This window comes from Gobio gobio, assembly GCF_949357685.1.
Source record: "Gobio gobio genome assembly, chromosome: 2".
Lineage (NCBI taxonomy): Eukaryota > Metazoa > Chordata > Actinopteri > Cypriniformes > Gobionidae > Gobio > Gobio gobio.
In genome coordinates, this window is record NC_137098.1 from 783,881 (window position 1) to 804,200 (window position 20,320).

The following is a 20,320-nucleotide window of genomic DNA, read 5'->3' on the forward strand; positions in this document are numbered from 1 at the left end:
TGATCTGAGATCAGGTGAAATCATATAGAGCCCTATCACACTGATCTGAGGTCAGGTGAAATCATATAGAGCCCTATCACACTGACCTGAGATCAGGTGAAATCATATAGAGCCCTATCACACACTGATCTGAGCTCAGGTGAAATCATATAGAGCCCTATCACACTGATCCGAGGTCAGGTGAAATCATATAGAGCCCTATCACACTGATCCGAGGTCAGGTGAAATCATATAGAGCCCTATCACACTGATCTGAGCTCAGGTGAAATCATATAGAGCCCTATCACACTGATCTGAGATCAGGTGAAATCATATAGAGCCCTATCACACTGACCTGAGATCAGGTGAAATCATATAGAGCCCTATCACACTGATCTGAGGTCAGGTGAAATCATATAGAGCCCTATCACACTGATCTGAGATCAGGTGAAATCATATAGAGCCCTATCACACTGATCTGAGGTCAGGTGAAATCATATAGAGCCCTATCACACTGATCTGAGATCAGGTGAAATCATATAGAGCCCTATCGACCTGATCTGAGGTCAGGTGAAATCATATAGAGCCCTATCACACTGATCTGAGATCAGGTGAAATCATATAGAGCCCTATCACACTGATCTGAGGTCAGGTGAAATCATATAGAGCCTTATCACACTGATCTGAGATCAGGTGAAATCATATAGAGCCCTATCACACTGACCTGAGGTCTTATGCCCACCACGACTCCCACTCACTCCTGAAGAGCTGTTTGACTGTTGAGCTGAAGCTCAGGTTGATCTTCACTGATGTTTGAGCTGTAAGGGTTGATGATGATGATGATGATGATGTGAGGTAGACATTAACTGACCTGTGAGAGGGAGTTGCTGAGGGGCAGCCAGCAGCTGAGAGCCACCACACCTGCTAGCGTCCGCCGCTCCGTCAGCGCGCTGTAGAGAGAGAGCGCTCCACCCTAACACACACACACACACACACACACACACACACACACATTACAACAGCGCAGTAGCCCGACCAGTCTGGAGGTTTGCTAGGGAGTTTAGCATGTTGTTAACATGTTGTAGATTGTTGCTAGCATGATGTAAAGCTGCTTTGAAACAATATGTCGCTAGTATGTTTAAGCGTCTTTTGTTAGTTTGAGTTTGAATTGTCTGCCAATGCAGTCTATGGGATTTTTCCATTTAATCGTCATTTTTAGGAAAACTGTAAGTCGGATTAGTTAGAAAAGAGAGATTAATGTGCGTCAGATCAATCTGAGTTTGACAGTCATAGCTTGAAAGCTCTTATCACTGTTAAAGAGTGAGTCATTCAAACGATTCATTCAAACGATTCATTCAAATGATTCATTCAAACAGCTGATTCATTCAAACGATTCATTCAAACAGCTGATTCATTCAGGGCCGAAGTAGGGATGCACCGAATGTTTGGCATCCAAATAAGTGAAAAGACCAAATAAATGTAACCGAACAATGACATTTTTGATGACTTGATCAAATATAGCAGCCAGCGTGTGTGCGTGTGTGTGTGAGAGTTGCTCGCTTCTAAAGCAGCAAACATGTCGAGTGTGGAAGCATTAAAGCTCAGCTTGTCAAATGTGTGTTTTTACTGTGGTGGTGGTGATAGTAAACGTTTAAACTAATATTTTATATAATATATTGTCACACCCTAAATGAACACAATGTCGATATTTCGTGCTTTGAATATCACGGTTATCGCCAATACCGTATATTACAACACCCCTATTACAAAACTCGCTCGCAAACGAAACGGGCTACAATCTAAACTAACAAACAACACATGCAGGTTGTCTTCCCTTACAACTCTCCGCAAAATGAACATAAATCTGATCTTTGATTCCCGCGCTATATGCACATCTAACGGAGTTCACGTCAACGAAAGCCACAGATTCGAGCTGCATTTGATTCATCAGCTCATTTGAAGATCAACGGCCGCTATGAGAACGAGCGACCGAAGCACTGCGAGAGCATCAGTCTCAGTAGTTTTAATGAAGATGATTGTGTTTTTGAGCATCTGAGACGTGTTTAATGCTTTAGTCATTTGCAGGGATGTGTCCATATCTCCATATTTGTCTGACCATGTCTTACAGTGTGGAGAACAAGTATTTGATACACTGCTGATTTTGCAGGTTTGTCTACTTACAAAGCATGTAGAGGGATGGACATGGGCAGAAACAATGCTCAGGTAGGCCGTGGCATTTAAACCATGCCCAATTGGCACTAAGGGGCCTAAAGTGTGCCAAGAAAACATCCCCCACACCATTACACCACCACCACCAGCCTGCACAGTGGGAACAAGGCATGATGGATCCATGTTCTCATTCTGTTTACGCCAAATTCTGACTCTACCATCTGAATGTCTCAACAGAAATCCAGACTCATCAGACCAGGCAACATTTTTCCAGTCTTCAACTGTCCAATTTTGGTGAGCTTGTGCAAATTGTCGCCTCTTTTTCCTCTTTGTAGTGGAGATGAGTGGTACCCGGTGGGGTCTTCTGCTGTTGTAGCCCATCCGCCTCAAGGTTGTGTGTGTTGTGGCTTCACAAATGCTTTGCTGCAGACCTCGGTTGTAACGAGTGGTTATTTCAGTCAAAGTTGCTCTTCTATCAGCTTGAATCAGTCGGCCCATGACCTCTGACCTCTAGCATCAACAAGGCATTTTCTCCCACAGGACTGCCGCATACTGGATGTTTTTCCCTTTTCACACCATTCTTTGTAAACCCTAGAAATGGTTGTGCGTGAAAATCCCAGTAACTGAGCAGATTGTGAAATACTCAGACTGGCCCGTCTGGCACCAACAACCATGCCACGCTCAAAATTGCTTAAATCTCCTTTCTTTCCCATTCCGACATTCAGTGTGGAGTTCAGGAGATTGTCTTGACCAGGACCACACCCCTAAATGCACTGAAGCAACTGCCATGTGATTGGTTGATTAGATAAATGAGAAATTGAACAGGTGTTCCTAATAATCCTTTAGGTGAGTGTATATCGATATCGTAAATTATTTTGGCCACGATAACCGTGGTGTGAAAAGTCTAATATCATGACAGCCCTAGTTTGTAATTAATACAAGACAAAATAGTTTAAAATAAAGCTAATTTTTACTATTTAATTTATGCAATTGTGAAAGAATTGGCAAAATAAGTGAATAAATTAAAAAAAAACGCAATCGGTATTCGGCTTCGGCCAAGAATTTTCATTTCGGTGCATCCCTAGAACGAAGCATTTGACCGTCTTAATGAGCGAGAGAGAGAGAGAGAGAGAGAGAGAGAGAGAGAGAGCGAGAGAGACACTGGCCTCACCTGAGAAAAGCCTCCTAACACAATCCTGTGTGAGGGAATCCCGCTCTTCTCCTCCTGCTGGATCAGCGCTCGGACTGTGGACACATTCAGCCCATCATTAATGCCAGACTCTGCGTTCTGCTCTCTCAGAGGCTCAGATCACACTTAACTGCTCTCTCAGAGGCTCAGATCACACTTAACTGCTCTCTCAGAGGCTCAGATCACACTTAACTGCTCTCTCAGAGGCTGAGATCACACTTAACTGCTCTCTCAGAGGCTCAGATCACACTTAACTGCTCTCTCAGAGGCTCAGATCACACTTAACTGCTCTCTCAGAGGCTGAGATCACACTTAACTGCTCTCTCAGAGGCTCAGATCACACTTAACTGCTCTCTCAGAGGCTCAGATCTCACTTAACTGCTCTCTCAGAGGCTCAGATCACACTTAACTGCTCTCTCAGAGACTCAGATCACACTTAACTGCTCTCTCAGAGGCTCAAGATCACACTTAACTGCTCTCTCAGAGGCTCAGATCACACTTAACTGCTCTCTCAGAAGCTCAGATCACACTAAACTGCTCTCTCAGAGGCTCAGATCACACTTAACTGCTCTCTCAGAGGCTTAGATCACACTTAACTGCTCTCTCAGAGGCTGAGATCACACTTAACTGCTCTCTCAGAGGCTCAGATCACACTTAACTGCTCTCTCAGAGGCTCAGATCACACTTAACTGCTCTCTCAGAGGCTCAGATCACACTTAACTGCTCTCTCAGAGGCTCAGATCACACTTAACTGCTCTCTCAGAGGCTCAGATCACACTTAACTGCTCTCTCAGAGGCTCAGATCACACTTAACTGCTCTCTCAGAGGCTCAGATCACACTTAACTGCTCTCTCAGAGGCTCAGATGACACTTAACTGCTCTCTCAGAGGCTCAGATGACCCTTAACTGCTCTCTCAGAGGCTGAGATCACACTTAACTGCTCTCTCAGAGGCTCAGATCACACTTAACTGCTCTCTCAGAGGCTCAGATCACACTTAACTGCTCTCTCAGAGGCTCAGATCACACTTAACTGCTCTCTCAGAGGCTCAGATCACACTTAACTGCTCTCTCAGAGGCTCAGATCACACTTAACTGCTCTCTCAGAGGCTCAGATCACACTTAACTGCTCTCTCAGAGGCTCAGATCACACTTAACTGCTCTCTCAGAGGCTCAGATCACACTTAACTGCTCTCTCAGAGGCTCAGATCACACTTAACTGCTCTCTCAGAAGCTCAGATCACACTAAACTGCTCTCTCAGAGGCTCAGATCACACTTAACTGCTCTCTCAGAGGCTTAGATCACACTTAACTGCTCTCTCAGAGGCTGAGATCACACTTAACTGCTCTCTCAGAGGCTCAGATCACACTTAACTGCTCTCTCAGAGGCTCAGATCACACTTAACTGCTCTCTCAGAGGCTCAGATCACACTTAACTGCTCTCTCAGAGGCTCAGATCACACTTAACTGCTCTCTCAGAGGCTCAGATCACACTTAACTGCTCTCTCAGAGGCTCAGATCACACTTAACTGCTCTCTCAGAGGCTCAGATCACACTTAACTGCTCTCTCAGAGGCTCAGATGACACTTAACTGCTCTCTCAGAGGCTCAGATGACCCTTAACTGCTCTCTCAGAGGCTGAGATCACACTTAACTGCTCTCTCAGAGGCTCAGATCACACTTAACTGCTCTCTCAGAGGCTCAGATCACACTTAACTGCTCTCTCAGAGGCTCAGATCACACTTAACTGCTCTCTCAGAGGCTCAGATCACACTTAACTGCTCTCTCAGAGGCTCAGATCACACTTAACTGCTCTCTCAGAGGCTCAGATCACACTTAACTGCTCTCTCAGAGGCTCAGATCACACTTAACTGCTCTCTCAGAGGCTCAGATCACACTTAACTGCTCTCTCAGAGGCTCAGATCACACTTAACTGCTCTCCGCCGCTCGCTTAATGCCCCGCTCGTCCTCCTCCTCGTCCAGGCGGAGGCCGATGATGTCGAACCTGAGGAGCACATCAGTGTCATGAAGAAGAGCTAGAAGAAGAGCTAGAAGAAGAGCTAGAAGAAGAGCTAGAAGAAGAGCTAGAAGAAGAGCTAGAACAGCGCTAGTCTCACCAGGACGGCATCGCCATGCCCATGTTCAGGGTGACCGGCATCACTGGTCTGGGGTCAGTTACAGAATCACAGCATGAGGAAGAGAGATGAAGAAAACCAGTCATTCAGTCAAGCTGATCATAACACGCTTTATGAATCATTTGTTTTGAACCAGAGAGTGTGTATCAAACTATCAAAATCATGTTTAGTGGTATCAGGTGATTTGTGAGTTGCATTAATGATGTCAGCTTCACTAAAGCATTGCAGTTGGTGTGTAAAAGCTGTGTTTATGCATGTTTGGACTGAGTTTTCACTGCATTTACACTGTTCTGACCAGCAGGGGTCGCCAGAGTGTGCCGTTTACAGCGCTCCGAACAGTGAATCGGTTCAGTTGATTCACTTGATTCAGAGTCACTATTCATTTGTGCTCACTTGCTCAGAATCTTTTCTACACAAATAACGTTAAATATATATATATATATATATATATATATATATATATATATATATATATATATATATATGATATACATATGTACATATATATTATATACAGATTTGATCCTGTCATGACATTTTTTGTGAATTTTTTTTGGAGTTAGATTAAAGCATAAGATTAAATTAATGCTTTAATCGCATAAACATATTATTTCTGGGTTTATAAATTAACGACTAAAATAAAGCAAGTTTTGGTATAAAGTTACTTTTGTTCACATTCATAAATGTAAATACACAAAAAATAAATCGTCAATTTTAGTATAATCTCAATAATGTCTATTAATAAGCAAGCGATGAAAACGTAGACAGTAAACAGTCAGAAATACAACAGAACAAAAGTAATGAAATAAACAGTGCTTTAGGTTTATCAGGAATAACAAGATAACAGCGGCGTTTAATTGAATAAAGTAATCAAATGTACAATAGCACAGATGTATACAGTAAATACAGACTCATCCTTATTCAAACTGCACTTTATTCGTCCAGGAGCGGTGAGTGATCTGCTCTGTTGTTTGATTGACATTAGCCGGTTTATTAGGCTGCTGTCCCTTTAAGAGCTGCACGGATCTAATACACTGATACACACAGTCTCTCTCTCAGTGTTTACATTCACTTAAGACTGTGTTTATAACGATATTTACCAAAACGCGTTTTTTGCAGCGAGAGGCGCCGCTTTTGAATAGATTTCTGTTGGCAGAGAGCGTTATGTGCGCTGCTTATGCGCCCTCACGCTTTAGAAGGAACGCTCTGAGCGCATGAAGTTGAAAAAAATCAACTCAGACGCCCGACGTCATCGCATATTTTTTTCTATTGTCCAATCGAATGATTGGAGAGGCGGGCTTTCCATTGTGGCGACCGCTACCTTGAGACTGACAGCACAGCTGATTCGTGGGTTTCCTAGCAACTTATAAAATTTTTTAAAAAACGCGACGAACCTGAAAAACGCGTTCTGTGTGATCGGGCCCTAAGGGGGTTTGGCTGAGGGAGGAACGAAAGCGCTCCGCTGTGAACAGTTTGACATCGATTATCTTGTGTTCATGATTGCTGGAAGCCAAAATCGAAATTAAATTTGAAATATGAAGGCATAAAAAAATCACACAGGCAAATATCAGGTCACGTCCCAGATATATCCGGCCTCACCTGGGCCAACTTCGGCACACATGTCCTCACTGTTGTCACTACTAGAGCAAGCTCCTGATTGGTTAACACGGCACGAATATCTGCCAAAGTTCAGATTTTTCAACTTGCGTCAAACTCTCAATTCGGCCCGTGTCATTCGTGCCGCCTCGTTCGTGCGAATCGCACCGCAGAATGTCTATTCGCGTCTTTGCGTTGACTTAACATGTAAATCACTCGCGCAAAACGCTTCATTCACGTCTAGTGTGAACGCACCATTATACTGCGTTCACACCAAACACAAATAGATCGTCACAATCGCGTCTAGATGGACGCTTGAACGTGTTTACAGACTGGATCTCACAACTCCGAAAAACTCCGAAAAACACAAGATAAATTCTTTTAAACAAACGCTCTCTTTATAAATAAACCACAGTTTTGAGCTTTAAACAACTACATTCTCGCCTGAAAATGTCTACATTTTGTGACACAATAATAGTAGTATTTTTAAATTATGCTGTGTTTCTCACACGTCAGCAGCGAGCAGGCTCCTGATTGGTTAACGCGGCGCGTTATGTCATTCGCGCCGCAGAATGTCTATTCTCGTCTTTGCGTTGACTTAGCATGTAAACCACTCGCGCGAAACGCTTCATTCACGTCTAGTGTGAACGCACCATTATGCTGCGTTCACACCAAACACAAATAGATCGTCACAATCGCGTCTAGATGGACACTTGAACATTTTGCATCCATTAGCGCGTCCACAGACTGGATCTCACAACTCCGATTCGTTTTTTTTTTCAATTGGCTCTCTCTTATAAATAAACCACAGATTTGAGCTTTAAACAACGACATTATCACCTGAAAAAGTCTTAAAACTACATTTTGAGACACATTAGTAGTATATTTAATTATGCTGTGTTTCTCATCACATCACTTCACCATGTGACCACAGCGAGCAGGCTCCTGATTGGTTAACGCGCCGCGAATTGACGCCAAAGTTCAGATTTTTCGGGCGTCAGACGCGAATTCACTTCAAACGTGTGAATGCACAAAAATTACAAGATGGTCGATTCGCGTCATTCGCGTGAACTGCACGATTGAATGAGGCGGAATCGCGTCGCGCGAAACTTGTCTATCGCGCCGCAGGACCTCCAGACGCGCGTCAACACGTCTATACATTGACTTAGCGTTGAAATCACTCGCTCCAGGCACTCTATTCGCATCTGGTGTGAACGCAACATTAAAGTTCTGCGTATAATTTGAGTGACAGGTGGATTGCCACTATGGTCGAGCGAGGTGGGCGTGGTTTCAGCGACCAGGTACCTCAGCTCTGCCCACGTCCCGCCTCTTTGCCCATTTTCGGTTATCCGGGAGTGACGCGCGTTGACAAGATGGCGACGGCCGACCACACTTTAGGCTTAAAAAATGCTCTTCAGAAACCTAGGGGTGATGTCACAGACACTACGCCCATATGTTTATAGTCTATGGCCACACATATCACACTAAAACGGGCTTGATGTGACGTTTACCGCTGCCAGAACTGAGCCGTATGTGCCGTAGTTGGCCCAGATGTATGCTATCTGGGATATATGATAATGTGCTGTATGAATATGTTTGGTACATACGCATGAGGGCAGATGTACTTGACATGAGGAGTCCTGATCGCCGCCAGAGCCTGAGCCCATCCGTGTCTGAGGAGAGGAAATCTGGTCAAAAACTATTATTAGGAACTTCATTTAGAGTCCATTCACTCCCAGTTTACCCTGTGTCTCCCAGGCCATGGAGGAATATCACCTGGAGGAGGAAAAAACACAACAAGCTAAAAAATATAGCGTTTATAATCCAGGCAATACAGCGCTGATGATGTCACTCACCGCGGCCGTTGCTTTACAAACGGCGGGAACGATCGCTGCCATGTTATCACCGCGAATAAGAGTCCTTAAGTCTCCATTGACAGAAAGCTAACGCTAGCAAAGACGCTAGCTCAGTGGGCTTCAAAGTCAACGATAGCTGAGGTTTCCCTCGCAGTCACTGACGAAACACTTTGCGAATCATTTGAATCGAATCAGTGACTCGGAGCGCGAATCAGTCCCTTATGTCTATTTTTTACCTCATCTCGGATTAGTTTATACATTTTTAGGCATTTAATGACCCCTTTGTATAATAAAAATGAGTTAAAAGCCTCCCACTGGTCTGATTAACCAAACTGATTAACAAAACAACCCTTCAATGTAATAAAATAACTCATATTATAGAGACAAATCATGTTTAGTGGTATCAGATGATTTGTTAATTGTGTTTAATGATGACAGCTTCACTGAAGCATTGCAGTTGGTTTGTAAAAGCTGTTTTTATGCATGTTTTGACTGAGTTTTTGGCTGTTTTTACACTGTTCTGACCAGCAGGGCTCGCCAGAGTGTGCCGTTTACAGCGCCCCGAACAGTGAATCGGTTCAATTGAATCAAAGATCCGAGCTGCTTAGTTTCTCGGTTAAAAGTCAGATTACAGTCTTTATCAAATCCTAATAACTGTTATTCATAATAATTACAACTGTTATATACGTGTGATGATTCGGTTGTTAGAACAGAACATTGTTTATTGTTACTTCTATTTTTGAAACCCAGAAAAGTAATATCTGACCTCCACCATTATGACACAAATAATGCTTAATAATTATATGTCACTGTTTACTACTTATTTGTAACTTCATATAAGCATATACTTCAGCGTATGTAAATAAGCCATGCGACTTTTATTATGTTTGTTGCCGCATGAGCTTCCGGTTCAGTGAGCATCCCCATGTCTTCTGCCCTTGACTAGCATATCTCCGGCTCTGTAATGTCTGTGAAGACAACGGTGGGCAAAACCATCGCCATAGTGAAGAATCTGCCCCGCATAACCCTCTCGAACCTTCAGCCGAACCCGGGCTCGAGGAAAGATGTGAGTTACTCTCCTGACAGACGCCATTACGGATCTGATTAGCGTGCTAGCATCTGATGCTCAAAACTGTAGTTCACACATGTTCTTATCATTTACAAGCTAAATACCGTTATAGTTTTACAATGAGAGTAGTTTTAGTAATTTATGAAGATTATTTATCTTTAAATTTAGTAAAAAAAAAGATAAAGTTACGGTATATGTTCTGACTTGTTTTATGATACAAATATCTAAACCTCTTTAAATCAAGATATATTTATACTGGAGATGCAAATGTGAAATGGAGACTTGACAAAAAATGAATGAGTTTGTGCTTAAAACGAGAACTAAAGAATAATCTTGATTTATTAATCTTTTGTGGTACGGTAAAATATATTTGGGAGAAGAGCTTTTTTTGGTCAAATAAATCTGTTTAAAGTTGTGTTTATAAACGAAAGTGTTGCTGATATTCATGTTTAAAATATAAGTTTAAAATACACGTCACAAAACCAGTCACAGTTTTTGCGCAGTTGCGAGTTTATATCTTGTACTTCTGACTTGTTTTCTCAGATCTAAACTGCAATTGCAAGTCATAAAGTCAAATTCTGAGGAAAAAAGAATTGCGACAATTTTCACGTTTATATCACAAATATGTAAACTCGCAATTGCGAGAGAGTCAGAATAGCGAGATAAAAAGTCACAATGACCTTTTCTTTCTATTCTGTGGTGTAAACAAGCTTCCATAGTCATAATGTATGATTAAGAGCTCATATTGAAAAATGCTGGATTGTTAAGTAATGGCAATAAACTGGACGGCTTTTAAAGCAATATTTGGCATGATCCTGGTCTTTTATTCCCGCTGTAGTAAAATTGAAAATGTCCTGGAAAAGAGTGGAAACCCTGGGGTCAAAGTTGATCATGATCTATTGTAACCGATTCGTGTTATAGTTAGAAAAGCGTTCCCTTCGCTTTATCCGTGTGTTTTCGTTGTTCTTAAAGGGTTAGTTCACCCAAAACTGTAAATTGTGTGATTAATGACTGAGCCTCATGTGGTTGGACACCCGTCAGACCTCCGTTCATCTTCAGACACAAATGAAGATATTTTAGTGTAAATCTGATGCTCTGAAAGGCCTCCATTGGCTCAACTTTACACTCTCAAGACCCTTAAAAGACACTAAAGACTAAAGTTACAAAGTCCATCTCACTACAGCGGCTCTACAATAACTTTATGAAGACGAGAATAGTTTCTGTGCGCAAAAAAACCCTAAATAACGACTTATATAGAGATGACGATTTCAAAACACGGCCTCATGAAGCTTCGAAGTGTTATGAATCAGTGAGTCGATTCAGCGGTTCAGAGCGTTATGAATCAGTGAGTCGATTCAGCGGTTTGAAGTGTTATGAATCAGTGAGTCGATTCAGCGGTTCGGAGCGTTATGAATCAGTGAGTCGATTCAGCGGTTTGGAGCGTTATGAATCAGTGAGTCGATTCAGCGGTTCGGAGCGTTATGAATCAGTGAGTCGATTCAGCGGTTCGGAGCGTTATGAATCAGTGAGTCGAATCATGATTCCGATCATGTCAAACCGCCAAACTGCTGAAATCACATGACTTTGGCGATTCAAACCGCTGAATCGACTCGCTGATTCATAACGCTCCGAACCGCTGAATCGACTCACTGATTCATAACGCTCTGAACCGCTGAATCGACTCACTGATTCATAACGCTCCAAACCACTGAATCGACTCACTGATTCATAACGCTCCAAACCGCTGAATCGACTCACTGATTCATAACGCTCCAAACCGCTGAATCGACTCACTGATTCATAACGCTCCAAACCGCTGAATCGACTCGCTGATTCATAATGCTCCAAACCGCTGAATCGACTCACTGATTCATAACGCTCTGAACCGCTGAATCGACTCACTGATTCATAACGCTCCAAACCACTGAATCGACTCACTGATTCATAACGCTCCAAACCGCTGAATCGACTCACTGATTCATAACGCTCCAAACCGCTGAATCGACTCACTGATTCATAACGCTCCGAGCCGCTGAATCAACTCACTGATTCATAACGCTCCAAACCGCTGAATCGACTCACTGATTCATAGCGCTCTGAACCGCTGAATCGACTCACTGATTCATAACGTTTCGAAGCTTCATGAGGCCGTGTTTTGAAATCGTCATCACTATATAAGTCGTTATTTAGGGTTTTTTACGCACAGAAACTATTCTCGTCTTCATAAAGTTATTGTAGAGCCGCTGTAGTGAGATGGACTTTGTAACTTTAGTCTTTAGTGTCTTTTAAGGGTCTTGAGAGTGTAAAGTTGAGCCAATGGAGGCCTTTCAGAGCATCAGATTTACACTAAAATATCTTCATTTGTGTCTGAAGATGAACGGAGGTCTGACGGGTGTCCAACCACATGAGGCTCAGTCATTAATGACACAATTTACAGTTTTGGGTGAACTAACCCTGTAAGTTGTGTGTGTGTTCCAGGAGAAGCGCAGAGGTCGTGGGCGGCACGGGGGCAACAGAAGCGGGCGAGGGCATAAGGGAGAGCGGCAGCGGGGCAATCGGCCTCGGCTGGGCTTTGAGGGCGGGCAGACGCCCTTCTATCTGATCATCCCCAAATACGGCTACAACGCTGACCACAGGTATGAAGAAGCCCTCGCGCGCCGCACACACTCCTGGGTTTGCTCTGATGGTGTGTGTTCTGGTTTCCAGTCGCCGGCCCCAGTTCCCCCCGCTGTCCCTGCGCAGGCTCCAGTACCTGCTCGACCTGGGCCGCCTCGACCCCTCTCTGCCCATCGACCTCACCCAGCTGGTCAACGCCCGCGGGGTCACCATACAGCCGCTGAAGCGCGACCATGGGGTCCAGCTCATTGACGAGGTGAGTGTGTGTGTGTGTGTTGAAGCCGGTTACATTCAGAACAGGAAGGGGCCGTCCCTAAACTGGTCCCGCAAAGTTGGGAGCATGAAATTGTCCGAAATGTCTTGTGAAGCATTAATGGTGCGTTCACACCGGACGCGATTCGCGCAAGTGATTTACATGTTAAGTCAATGCAGAGACGCGAAATGGCATTCTGTGGCGCGAAGGACGATTTTAACAAAAAAGTAGATTTTAACAAAAAAAAGACATGTAAACACAGCCCATGTCAGCCATTTCTCACTGAGACGAGCCGCTGGCAGAAGCTCCGCCCATGAGGAGAATCACGTCTGTTGTGCAGTGAATGTCACGCGAGTAAACTCAATGTACACGCGTCCACCTTTGTGCGAATCGCGTCCGGTGTGAACGCCACATAAGAGTTCCTTTCACTGGAACTAACCCCTGAAAAACAACCCCCCCTCCACCAAACTTTACACTTGGCACAATGCAGTCAGGCAAGTCCTGTTCCCCTGGCAACCGCCAAATAGTAGGGAGGCTAAGCCCAAAAAATAGGCCTTTGACTTTGTCATGATGCAACGGTCGCCTTTGGTATGGAAGTACCTTAGGGTCATACAAATAAATGTATCCTAAGTCACAAGTGAGATCACATTTTGTATCAGAAATAAACAGTTTTTTTCAAAAATGGCCGCCAATGCACAAAAAATACTCTAGAGCCCATATGTGCTTCTGTTATCACTATAATGACAACTTTGGTGTCAAAGTGTACATTTTTGGGGTCAGGGAATCCAATAAAATTGGTTTCAAGTTTAATATAACAAAAATGTTCCCCATACCATGACAATTGGGGCTAAATATGAACATTTCACATAATTGTCATTAGAGTGACTTTACTTATATTTTCCTTCAAAAACTTTAATTTTGTATTTAAGCAGCTACTTCTGTACATTACATTTGTCCTAAGTAGCCTGAGATTTCGACCAATCAGGAGTAGCCTGAATCTCCGAATGTTTTAAAAACGCTGTAGCCAATGTTTAGATCTGTTGTGGTATTTATGCAAATTAGCATAGATTATGCACCGTTTGTCCATGTTAAAAAACAATTTAAAAAAGACTTGTAATACATTTTTTGTTTGTCTTGCTATAAGTAATCAACTCAGTAATTCTCATGGTGAAATCTAAAGGTAAAATTGTTTACCCTATTCATGTGAGAAAAATAATGAATATGAAATATTTGTGTCTTTTTCTGAATTTACAAAATGTGATCTCACTTGTGTCTTAAGATAAATGTATTTCTATACTCGAGTCCAGTGCAGGGTTAATTTTGACAGCAAATTTTGATTTAGTTTTAGTCATATTTTAGTCGCCTGAATTGTTTTTAGTTTTAGTCTAGTTTTAGTCTCCTAAAATCTAATGAGTTTAGTTCAATTGTAATTACATTGTAATACGTCACATAACCGACTGACACTTTAACATCATTTTGTTTTTGACATTAAAAATACACGAAAGAGCTCAATTCACTTTTTTTAAAACATCTCTATAGTTTTTATAACTGTGTATTTCTGTTTTAGTCACAATATCAGGTTAAGCTAAAGCTTCAGAAAACTTTATTTATTTTTTTTTATTTCAAGTAATGAAGATTTTTTTTAATGGTTTTAGTGAACTATTATAACCCTGATAGTTTATTGAATATGTGTCAAATACTGGTCTTTCCTCCTGACTATGAATTAAATGGGAATTAAATTAAATACAGTTTATTGTGTAAGCAAAAACTAATACATAATGCGTGACTTTTAATGATAAACAAGCTGGAAATACACCAGGACTCTTATTTTGAAATGTCTGCGCCTCTATTGTAGTTGCAGGAGCTCATTCAAGTTCAGATGAGGAGATAAATATGCGTCTAAAACATATTACTATATAAACATGGTAAAGTTAGCATTGAGTACGTTTACATGGACAGCAGTAATCTAACTATTGCCCTTATTCTGAATAAGACAATAATCTGATTAAGGTGTTTACATGAGTTGCTTTTAGAATATTCCCGTTTTACATGTTATAGAACATAGCTCGATTAATGGCACGTCATTACTGTGTGTGTGTGTGTGTGTGTGTGTGTGTGTGTGTGTGTGTGTGTGTGTGTGTGTGTGTGTGTGTGTGTGTGTGTGTGTCAGTGCGTGTGTGTGTGTGTGTCAGTGCGTGTGTGTGTGTGTGTGTGTGTCAGTGCGTGTGTGTGTGTGTGTGTGTGTGTGTGTTCTGTCACAAAGTGGCCAGAAACTCCTACACAGTGTTAATAGTTAGATTAATGTGCGTTCATGTCTACAATGCACTTTGATAATGCGACTAAAATAGGCAACTCCACATGTCTTAATTTGATTTTAGTTTACTTCGAGTATGGCTTTAACCAGATTAAGGCAATTAGAAATCAATGTTTACATGGTAGTTTCTTAATCAGAGTATGGTCTTAATCAGATTAATATCAGAGTATTGTTGTCCATGTAAACGTACTGAGTGTCATTATTCATCGAAAATTATTTGTCAACGAAATGAACACTGGTCCAGTGGCGGCACGCTTTACCCCACTGCATCCCATGCTTTGCATTGCACTTGGTGACTTTCTCCATCGAATGTGCTTTTCGCAATGCATCATGGGATTGTAGTTCCTTCCCTCAGTAAAGTTGTTAGGTCTTGTGCCTTTGTATTTATGTCTGACTTTTTTGCTTCAAATCAAAATGTAAAGCTTTAACACTGTGTGTGTGTGTGTGTGTGTGTGTGTGTGTGTGTGTGTGTGTGTGTGTGTGTGTGTGTGTGTGTGTGTGTGTGTGTGTGTGTGTGTGTGTGTGTGTGTGTGTGTGTGTGTGTGTGTGTGTGTGTGTGTGTGTGTGTGTGTGTGTGTGTGTTGTGTGTGTGTGTGTGTGTGTGTGTGTGTTGCAGGGAGCTGAGGTATTCAGTGCTAAAGTAAACCTGGAGGTGCAGATGGCCTCAGAGAAAGCCATCGCTGCGATCGAGAGGAACGGCGGACTCATCACCACCAGCTACTACGACCCGCGCAGCCTCCGTCAGGATAACTCTAATATTACTTACAAACACTTACATTAAAGCGTTAGTTCACCCAAAACTGTAAATTGTGTCATGAATGACTGAGCCTCATGTGGTTGGACACCCGTCAGACCTCCGTTCATCTTCAGACACAAATGAAGATATTTTAGTGTAAATCTGATGCTCTGAAAGGCCTCCATTGGCTCAACTTTACACTCTCAAGACCCTTAAAAGACACTAAAGACTAAAGTTACAAAGTCCATCTCACTACAGCGGCTCTACAATAACTTTATGAAGACGAGAATAGTTTCTGTGCGCAAAAAAACCCTAAATAACGACTTATATAGAGATGACGATTTCAAAACACGGCATCATGAAGCTTCGAAGCGTTATGAATCAGTGAGTCGATTCAGCGGTTTGAAGCGTTATTTATCAGTGAGTCGATTCAGTGGTTTGGAGCGTTATGAATCAGTGAGTCGATTCAGCGGTTCAGAGCGTTATGATTCAGTGAGTCGATTCAGCGGTTCAGAGCGTTATGAATCAGTGAGTCGATTCAGCGGTTCAGAGCGTTATGAATCAGTGAGTCGATTCAGCGGTTCAGAGCGTTATGAATCAGTGAGTCGATTCAGCGGTTCAGAGCGTTATGAATCAGTGAGTCGATTCAGTGGTTTGGAGCGTTATAAATCAGTGAATCGATTCAGTGGTTTGGAGCGTTATGAATCAGTGAGTCGATTCAGTGGTTTGGAGCGTTATGAATCAGTGAGTCGATTCAGCGGTTCAGAGCGTTATGAATCAGTGAGTCGATTCAGCGGTTCAGAGCGTTATGAATCAGTGAGTCGATTCAGCGGTTCAGAGCGTTATGAATCAGTGAGTCGATTCAGCGGTTCAGAGCGTTATGAATCAGTGAGTCGATTCAGTGGTTCGGAGCGTTATAAATCAGTGATTCGATTCAGTGGTTTGGAGCGTTATAAATCAGTGAGTCGATTCAGTGGTTTGGAGCGTTATGAATCAGTGAGTCGATTCAGTGGTTTGGAGCGTTATGAATCAGTGAGTCGATTCAGTGGTTTGGAGCGTTATGAATCAGTGAGTCGATTCAGTGGTTTGGAGCGTTATAAATCAGTGAATCGATTCAGTGGTTTGGAGTAGGGATGCACCGGTTGACCGGCCAAAAACCGGAACCGGACGGTTTTTGCTTCTAGCGCGCGATCGGCAACCGGCCGGTTTTCTTTGTATTTTTCTGCCGATTTATCCGGAAGTGCGCCCGCGTGCACATACGCCTATATTGCAATCATTCGCGAACATGTCACTAGTGTGTTACAAACGGAAACTGGAGAACTGAGGAAGAGCCGCTTTCCTGCGCGAGTCTACCTCTCCGCGCCCTGCACAAGTGCAGATAGTGAGCGTTTGTTCAGCTCAGCTTCATCTGCTCACACAACGCGTCTGCTAATGTCCAATTCGCGAAACAATGACTCCTTTGAACCGAATCATTTTGACGACTGGTTAGAACAACTGATCTGTCCAACACTTGAACTAACGAACCAGTTTATTAATACAGTAACAAATGTACTGCTCATGGTTAGTTCATGTTAGTTAATACATTAACTAATGTTAACTAATGACCATTATTCTAAAGTATTACCTTTTATTTTACCTTAATTACATTGACTTAATTTGATTTAAAAAGCACCTTCTTAGTTTTTTTTCGTTGCACTAAACATTATTTGATTTAACATTTTGGAACAATTATATACACTTTGGTTTTATTTAATTTCACTGGTAAAGACTTTTTTTCTGTACACTGAATTTAAAAACAAATGCTGATTTAAGTAACATCTTTGTTTGGATTGTAGAATATGCAGTTGTTGACTTTAATTTCACCTTTCAGTCTTTTAATTTCCAATTAAATTTCTTGTTAATTTCAAATTGCGGACTTGTTTTCATTAGCCAAAAGCCAATTTAGCCTGTTAAATACCAAATAAACATCTTGTTCATGTATACTTTCATTCTTTTATTGTGTTAAAAAATAAATAAAAAAAATCGGAAATCGGTATCGGAATCGGCCATGTAAAATCATGATCGGTGCATCACTAGTTTGGAGCGTTATGAATCAGTGAGCCGATTCAGCAGTTCAGAGCATTATGAATCAGTGAGTCGATTCAGTGGTTTGGAGCGATATGAATCAGTGAGTCGATTCAGCGGTTTGGAGCGTTATGAATCAGCGAGTCGATTCAGTGGTTTGGAGCGTTATGAATCAGTGAGTCGAATCATGATTCGGATCGTGTGTCAAACCGTCAAACTGCTGAAATTTGGCGATCCAAACTGCTCATTCGACTCACTGATTCATAACGCTCTGAACTGCTGAATCGACTCACTGATTCATAACGCTCTGAACCGCTGATTCGACTCACTGATTCATAACGCTCTGAACTGCTGAATCGACTCACTGATTCATAACGCTCTGAACCGCTGAATCGACTCACTGATTCATAATGCTCTGAACCGCTGAATCGACTCACTGATTCATAACGCTCCAAACCGCTGAATCGACTCACTGATTCATAACGCTCTGAACCGCTGAATCGACTCACTGATTCATAATGCTCTGAACCGCTGAATCGACTCACTGATTCATAACGCTCTGAACCGCTGAATCGACTCACTGATTCATAATGCTCTGAACCGCTGAATCGACTCACTGATTCATAACGCTCCAAACCGCTGAATCGACTCACTGATTCATAACGCTCTGAACCGCTGATTCGACTCACTGATTCATAACGCTCTGAACTGCTGAATCGACTCACTGATTCATAACGCTCTGAACCGCGGAATCGACTCACTGATTCATAACACTCTGAACCGCTGAATCGACTCACTGATTCATAACGCTCCGAAGCTTCATGATGCCGTGTTTTGAAATCGTCATCACTATATAAGTTGTTATTTAGGGTTTTTTTGCGCACAGAAACTATTCTCGTCTTCATAAAGTTATTGTAGAGCCGCTGTAGTGAGATGGACTTTGTAACTTTAGTCTTTAGTGTCTTTTAAGGGTCTTGAGAGTGTAAAGTTGAGCCAATGGAGGCCTTTCAGAGCATCAGATTTACACTAAAATATCTTCATTTGTGTCTGAAGATGAACGGAGGTCTGACGGGTGTCCAACCACATGAGGCTCAGTCATTAATCACACAATTTACAGTTTTGGCTGAACTTACCCTTTAAAATGTTATTAAAATATCCAATCTTATCATCGTTATTTCTTTATTGTGATGCCGATATGATACGGTTTATCGCCCATCCCAAAGGCTCATGGGGTCAGTGTGATGTACTAAGATGTGTGTGTGTGTGTGTGTGTGTGTGTGTGTGTGTGTGTGTGTGTGTGTGTGTGTGTGTGTGTGTGTGTGTGTGTGTGTGTGTGTGTGTTGCAGAAGTCCTCATCAAACCCGTGCCCTTCCTGATGTCCGGCGAGCCCATCCCCAAGCGCCTGCTGCCCGCTGAAGCCCTGCTCCCGTATTACACTGACCCCGGTAACCGTGGATACCTGGCTGACCCCGAGCAGGTCAGGGCGGCCCGGCTGCGATTGGCCCAGAAGTACGGCTACCCCGCGCCTGACCTCCGACCCCATGACCTCTGGGGCCAGAGGAAGGACCCGCGGCAGATCTTCTTCGGCTTGTGGCCGGGGTGGGTCGTCAATCTGGCGGAGCGGAAGATCCTCAAACCCACCGATGAGAAACTCCTGCGCTATTACGCTTCTTAACGTCTGTGTGTGTGTGTGTGTGTGTGTGTGTAAATCCAGTGTCTGTAATAAAAGCTGATTCCACATTCTGTCCTTAATGCATTCATTTATAAACACTTTCAGCGTTTCCACAGTTTCTTAAAGGGCTAGCTCACCCAAAAATGAAGATTAGCCCATGATTTCCTCTTGTCATCCGAGGTGTGTGTGACATTCTTCTCTCAGACGAATATAATCTGAGTTATATTACACAAGTCCAGGCTAATCCAAGCTTTATAACAGCAGTAATAGTTGCTCTGTAAACTTTCGGCCTCCGCCTTCCCTGTTCAGTTTCTGGAAGTGTTGAGAGGCCGAAAGTTTACTTGATAAAGTTTTAAATATGGATATTTTTCTTCCACAAACGCGTTGATTCGCTTCAGAAGGCCTTTATTAACACCCCAGAGCCGCTGGAGCAGTTATATGACACACAGATGCACTTCAAAAACAGAGCAACTATTACTGCTGTTATAAAGCTTGGATTAGCCTGGACTTGTGTAATATAACTCAGATTATATTCGTCTGAGAGAAGAATGTCACACACACCTCGGATGACGAGAGGAAATCATGGGCTAATCTTCATTTTTGGCTGAGCTAGCCCTTTAAAGTCTTAATTTGACCTTCCACACTGTAAAGCCTTAAAGGGATAGTTCACCCCAAA

At 42.6% G+C, this 20,320-nt stretch overlaps 2 protein-coding genes across 2 annotated transcripts in view; one reads left to right on the forward strand and one right to left on the reverse strand.

The window, feature by feature from the left end:
- The window catches only part of lypla1 (lysophospholipase 1), a 29,856-nt gene extending 20,743 nt beyond the window's left edge, over window positions 1–9,113 (reverse strand). The window contains exons 1-7 of the mRNA XM_079805590.1: window positions 8,921–9,113; window positions 8,809–8,840; window positions 8,672–8,737; window positions 5,451–5,498; window positions 5,268–5,338; window positions 3,320–3,393; window positions 851–952 (exon numbers count right to left, since the gene is read on the reverse strand). Of these exons, the coding sequence (XP_079661716.1) occupies window positions 851–952; window positions 3,320–3,393; window positions 5,268–5,338; window positions 5,451–5,498; window positions 8,672–8,737; window positions 8,809–8,840; window positions 8,921–8,962 (435 nt within the window). The 5' untranslated portion in view covers window positions 8,963–9,113. The remainder of the gene's footprint in view (window positions 1–850; window positions 953–3,319; window positions 3,394–5,267; window positions 5,339–5,450; window positions 5,499–8,671; window positions 8,738–8,808; window positions 8,841–8,920) is intronic.
- A 711-nt stretch (window positions 9,114–9,824) lies between these two features.
- mrpl15 (mitochondrial ribosomal protein L15) lies at window positions 9,825–19,712 on the forward strand. Its single transcript, XM_079805565.1, has 5 exons — window positions 9,825–9,986; window positions 12,468–12,625; window positions 12,696–12,861; window positions 15,789–15,912; window positions 19,319–19,712. Exons 1-5 carry the CDS (start codon window positions 9,885–9,887, stop codon window positions 19,645–19,647), a joined length of 879 nt encoding a protein of 292 aa, XP_079661691.1. The 5' UTR covers window positions 9,825–9,884; the 3' UTR covers window positions 19,648–19,712.
- The last annotated feature ends 608 nt before the right edge of the window (window positions 19,713–20,320 follow it).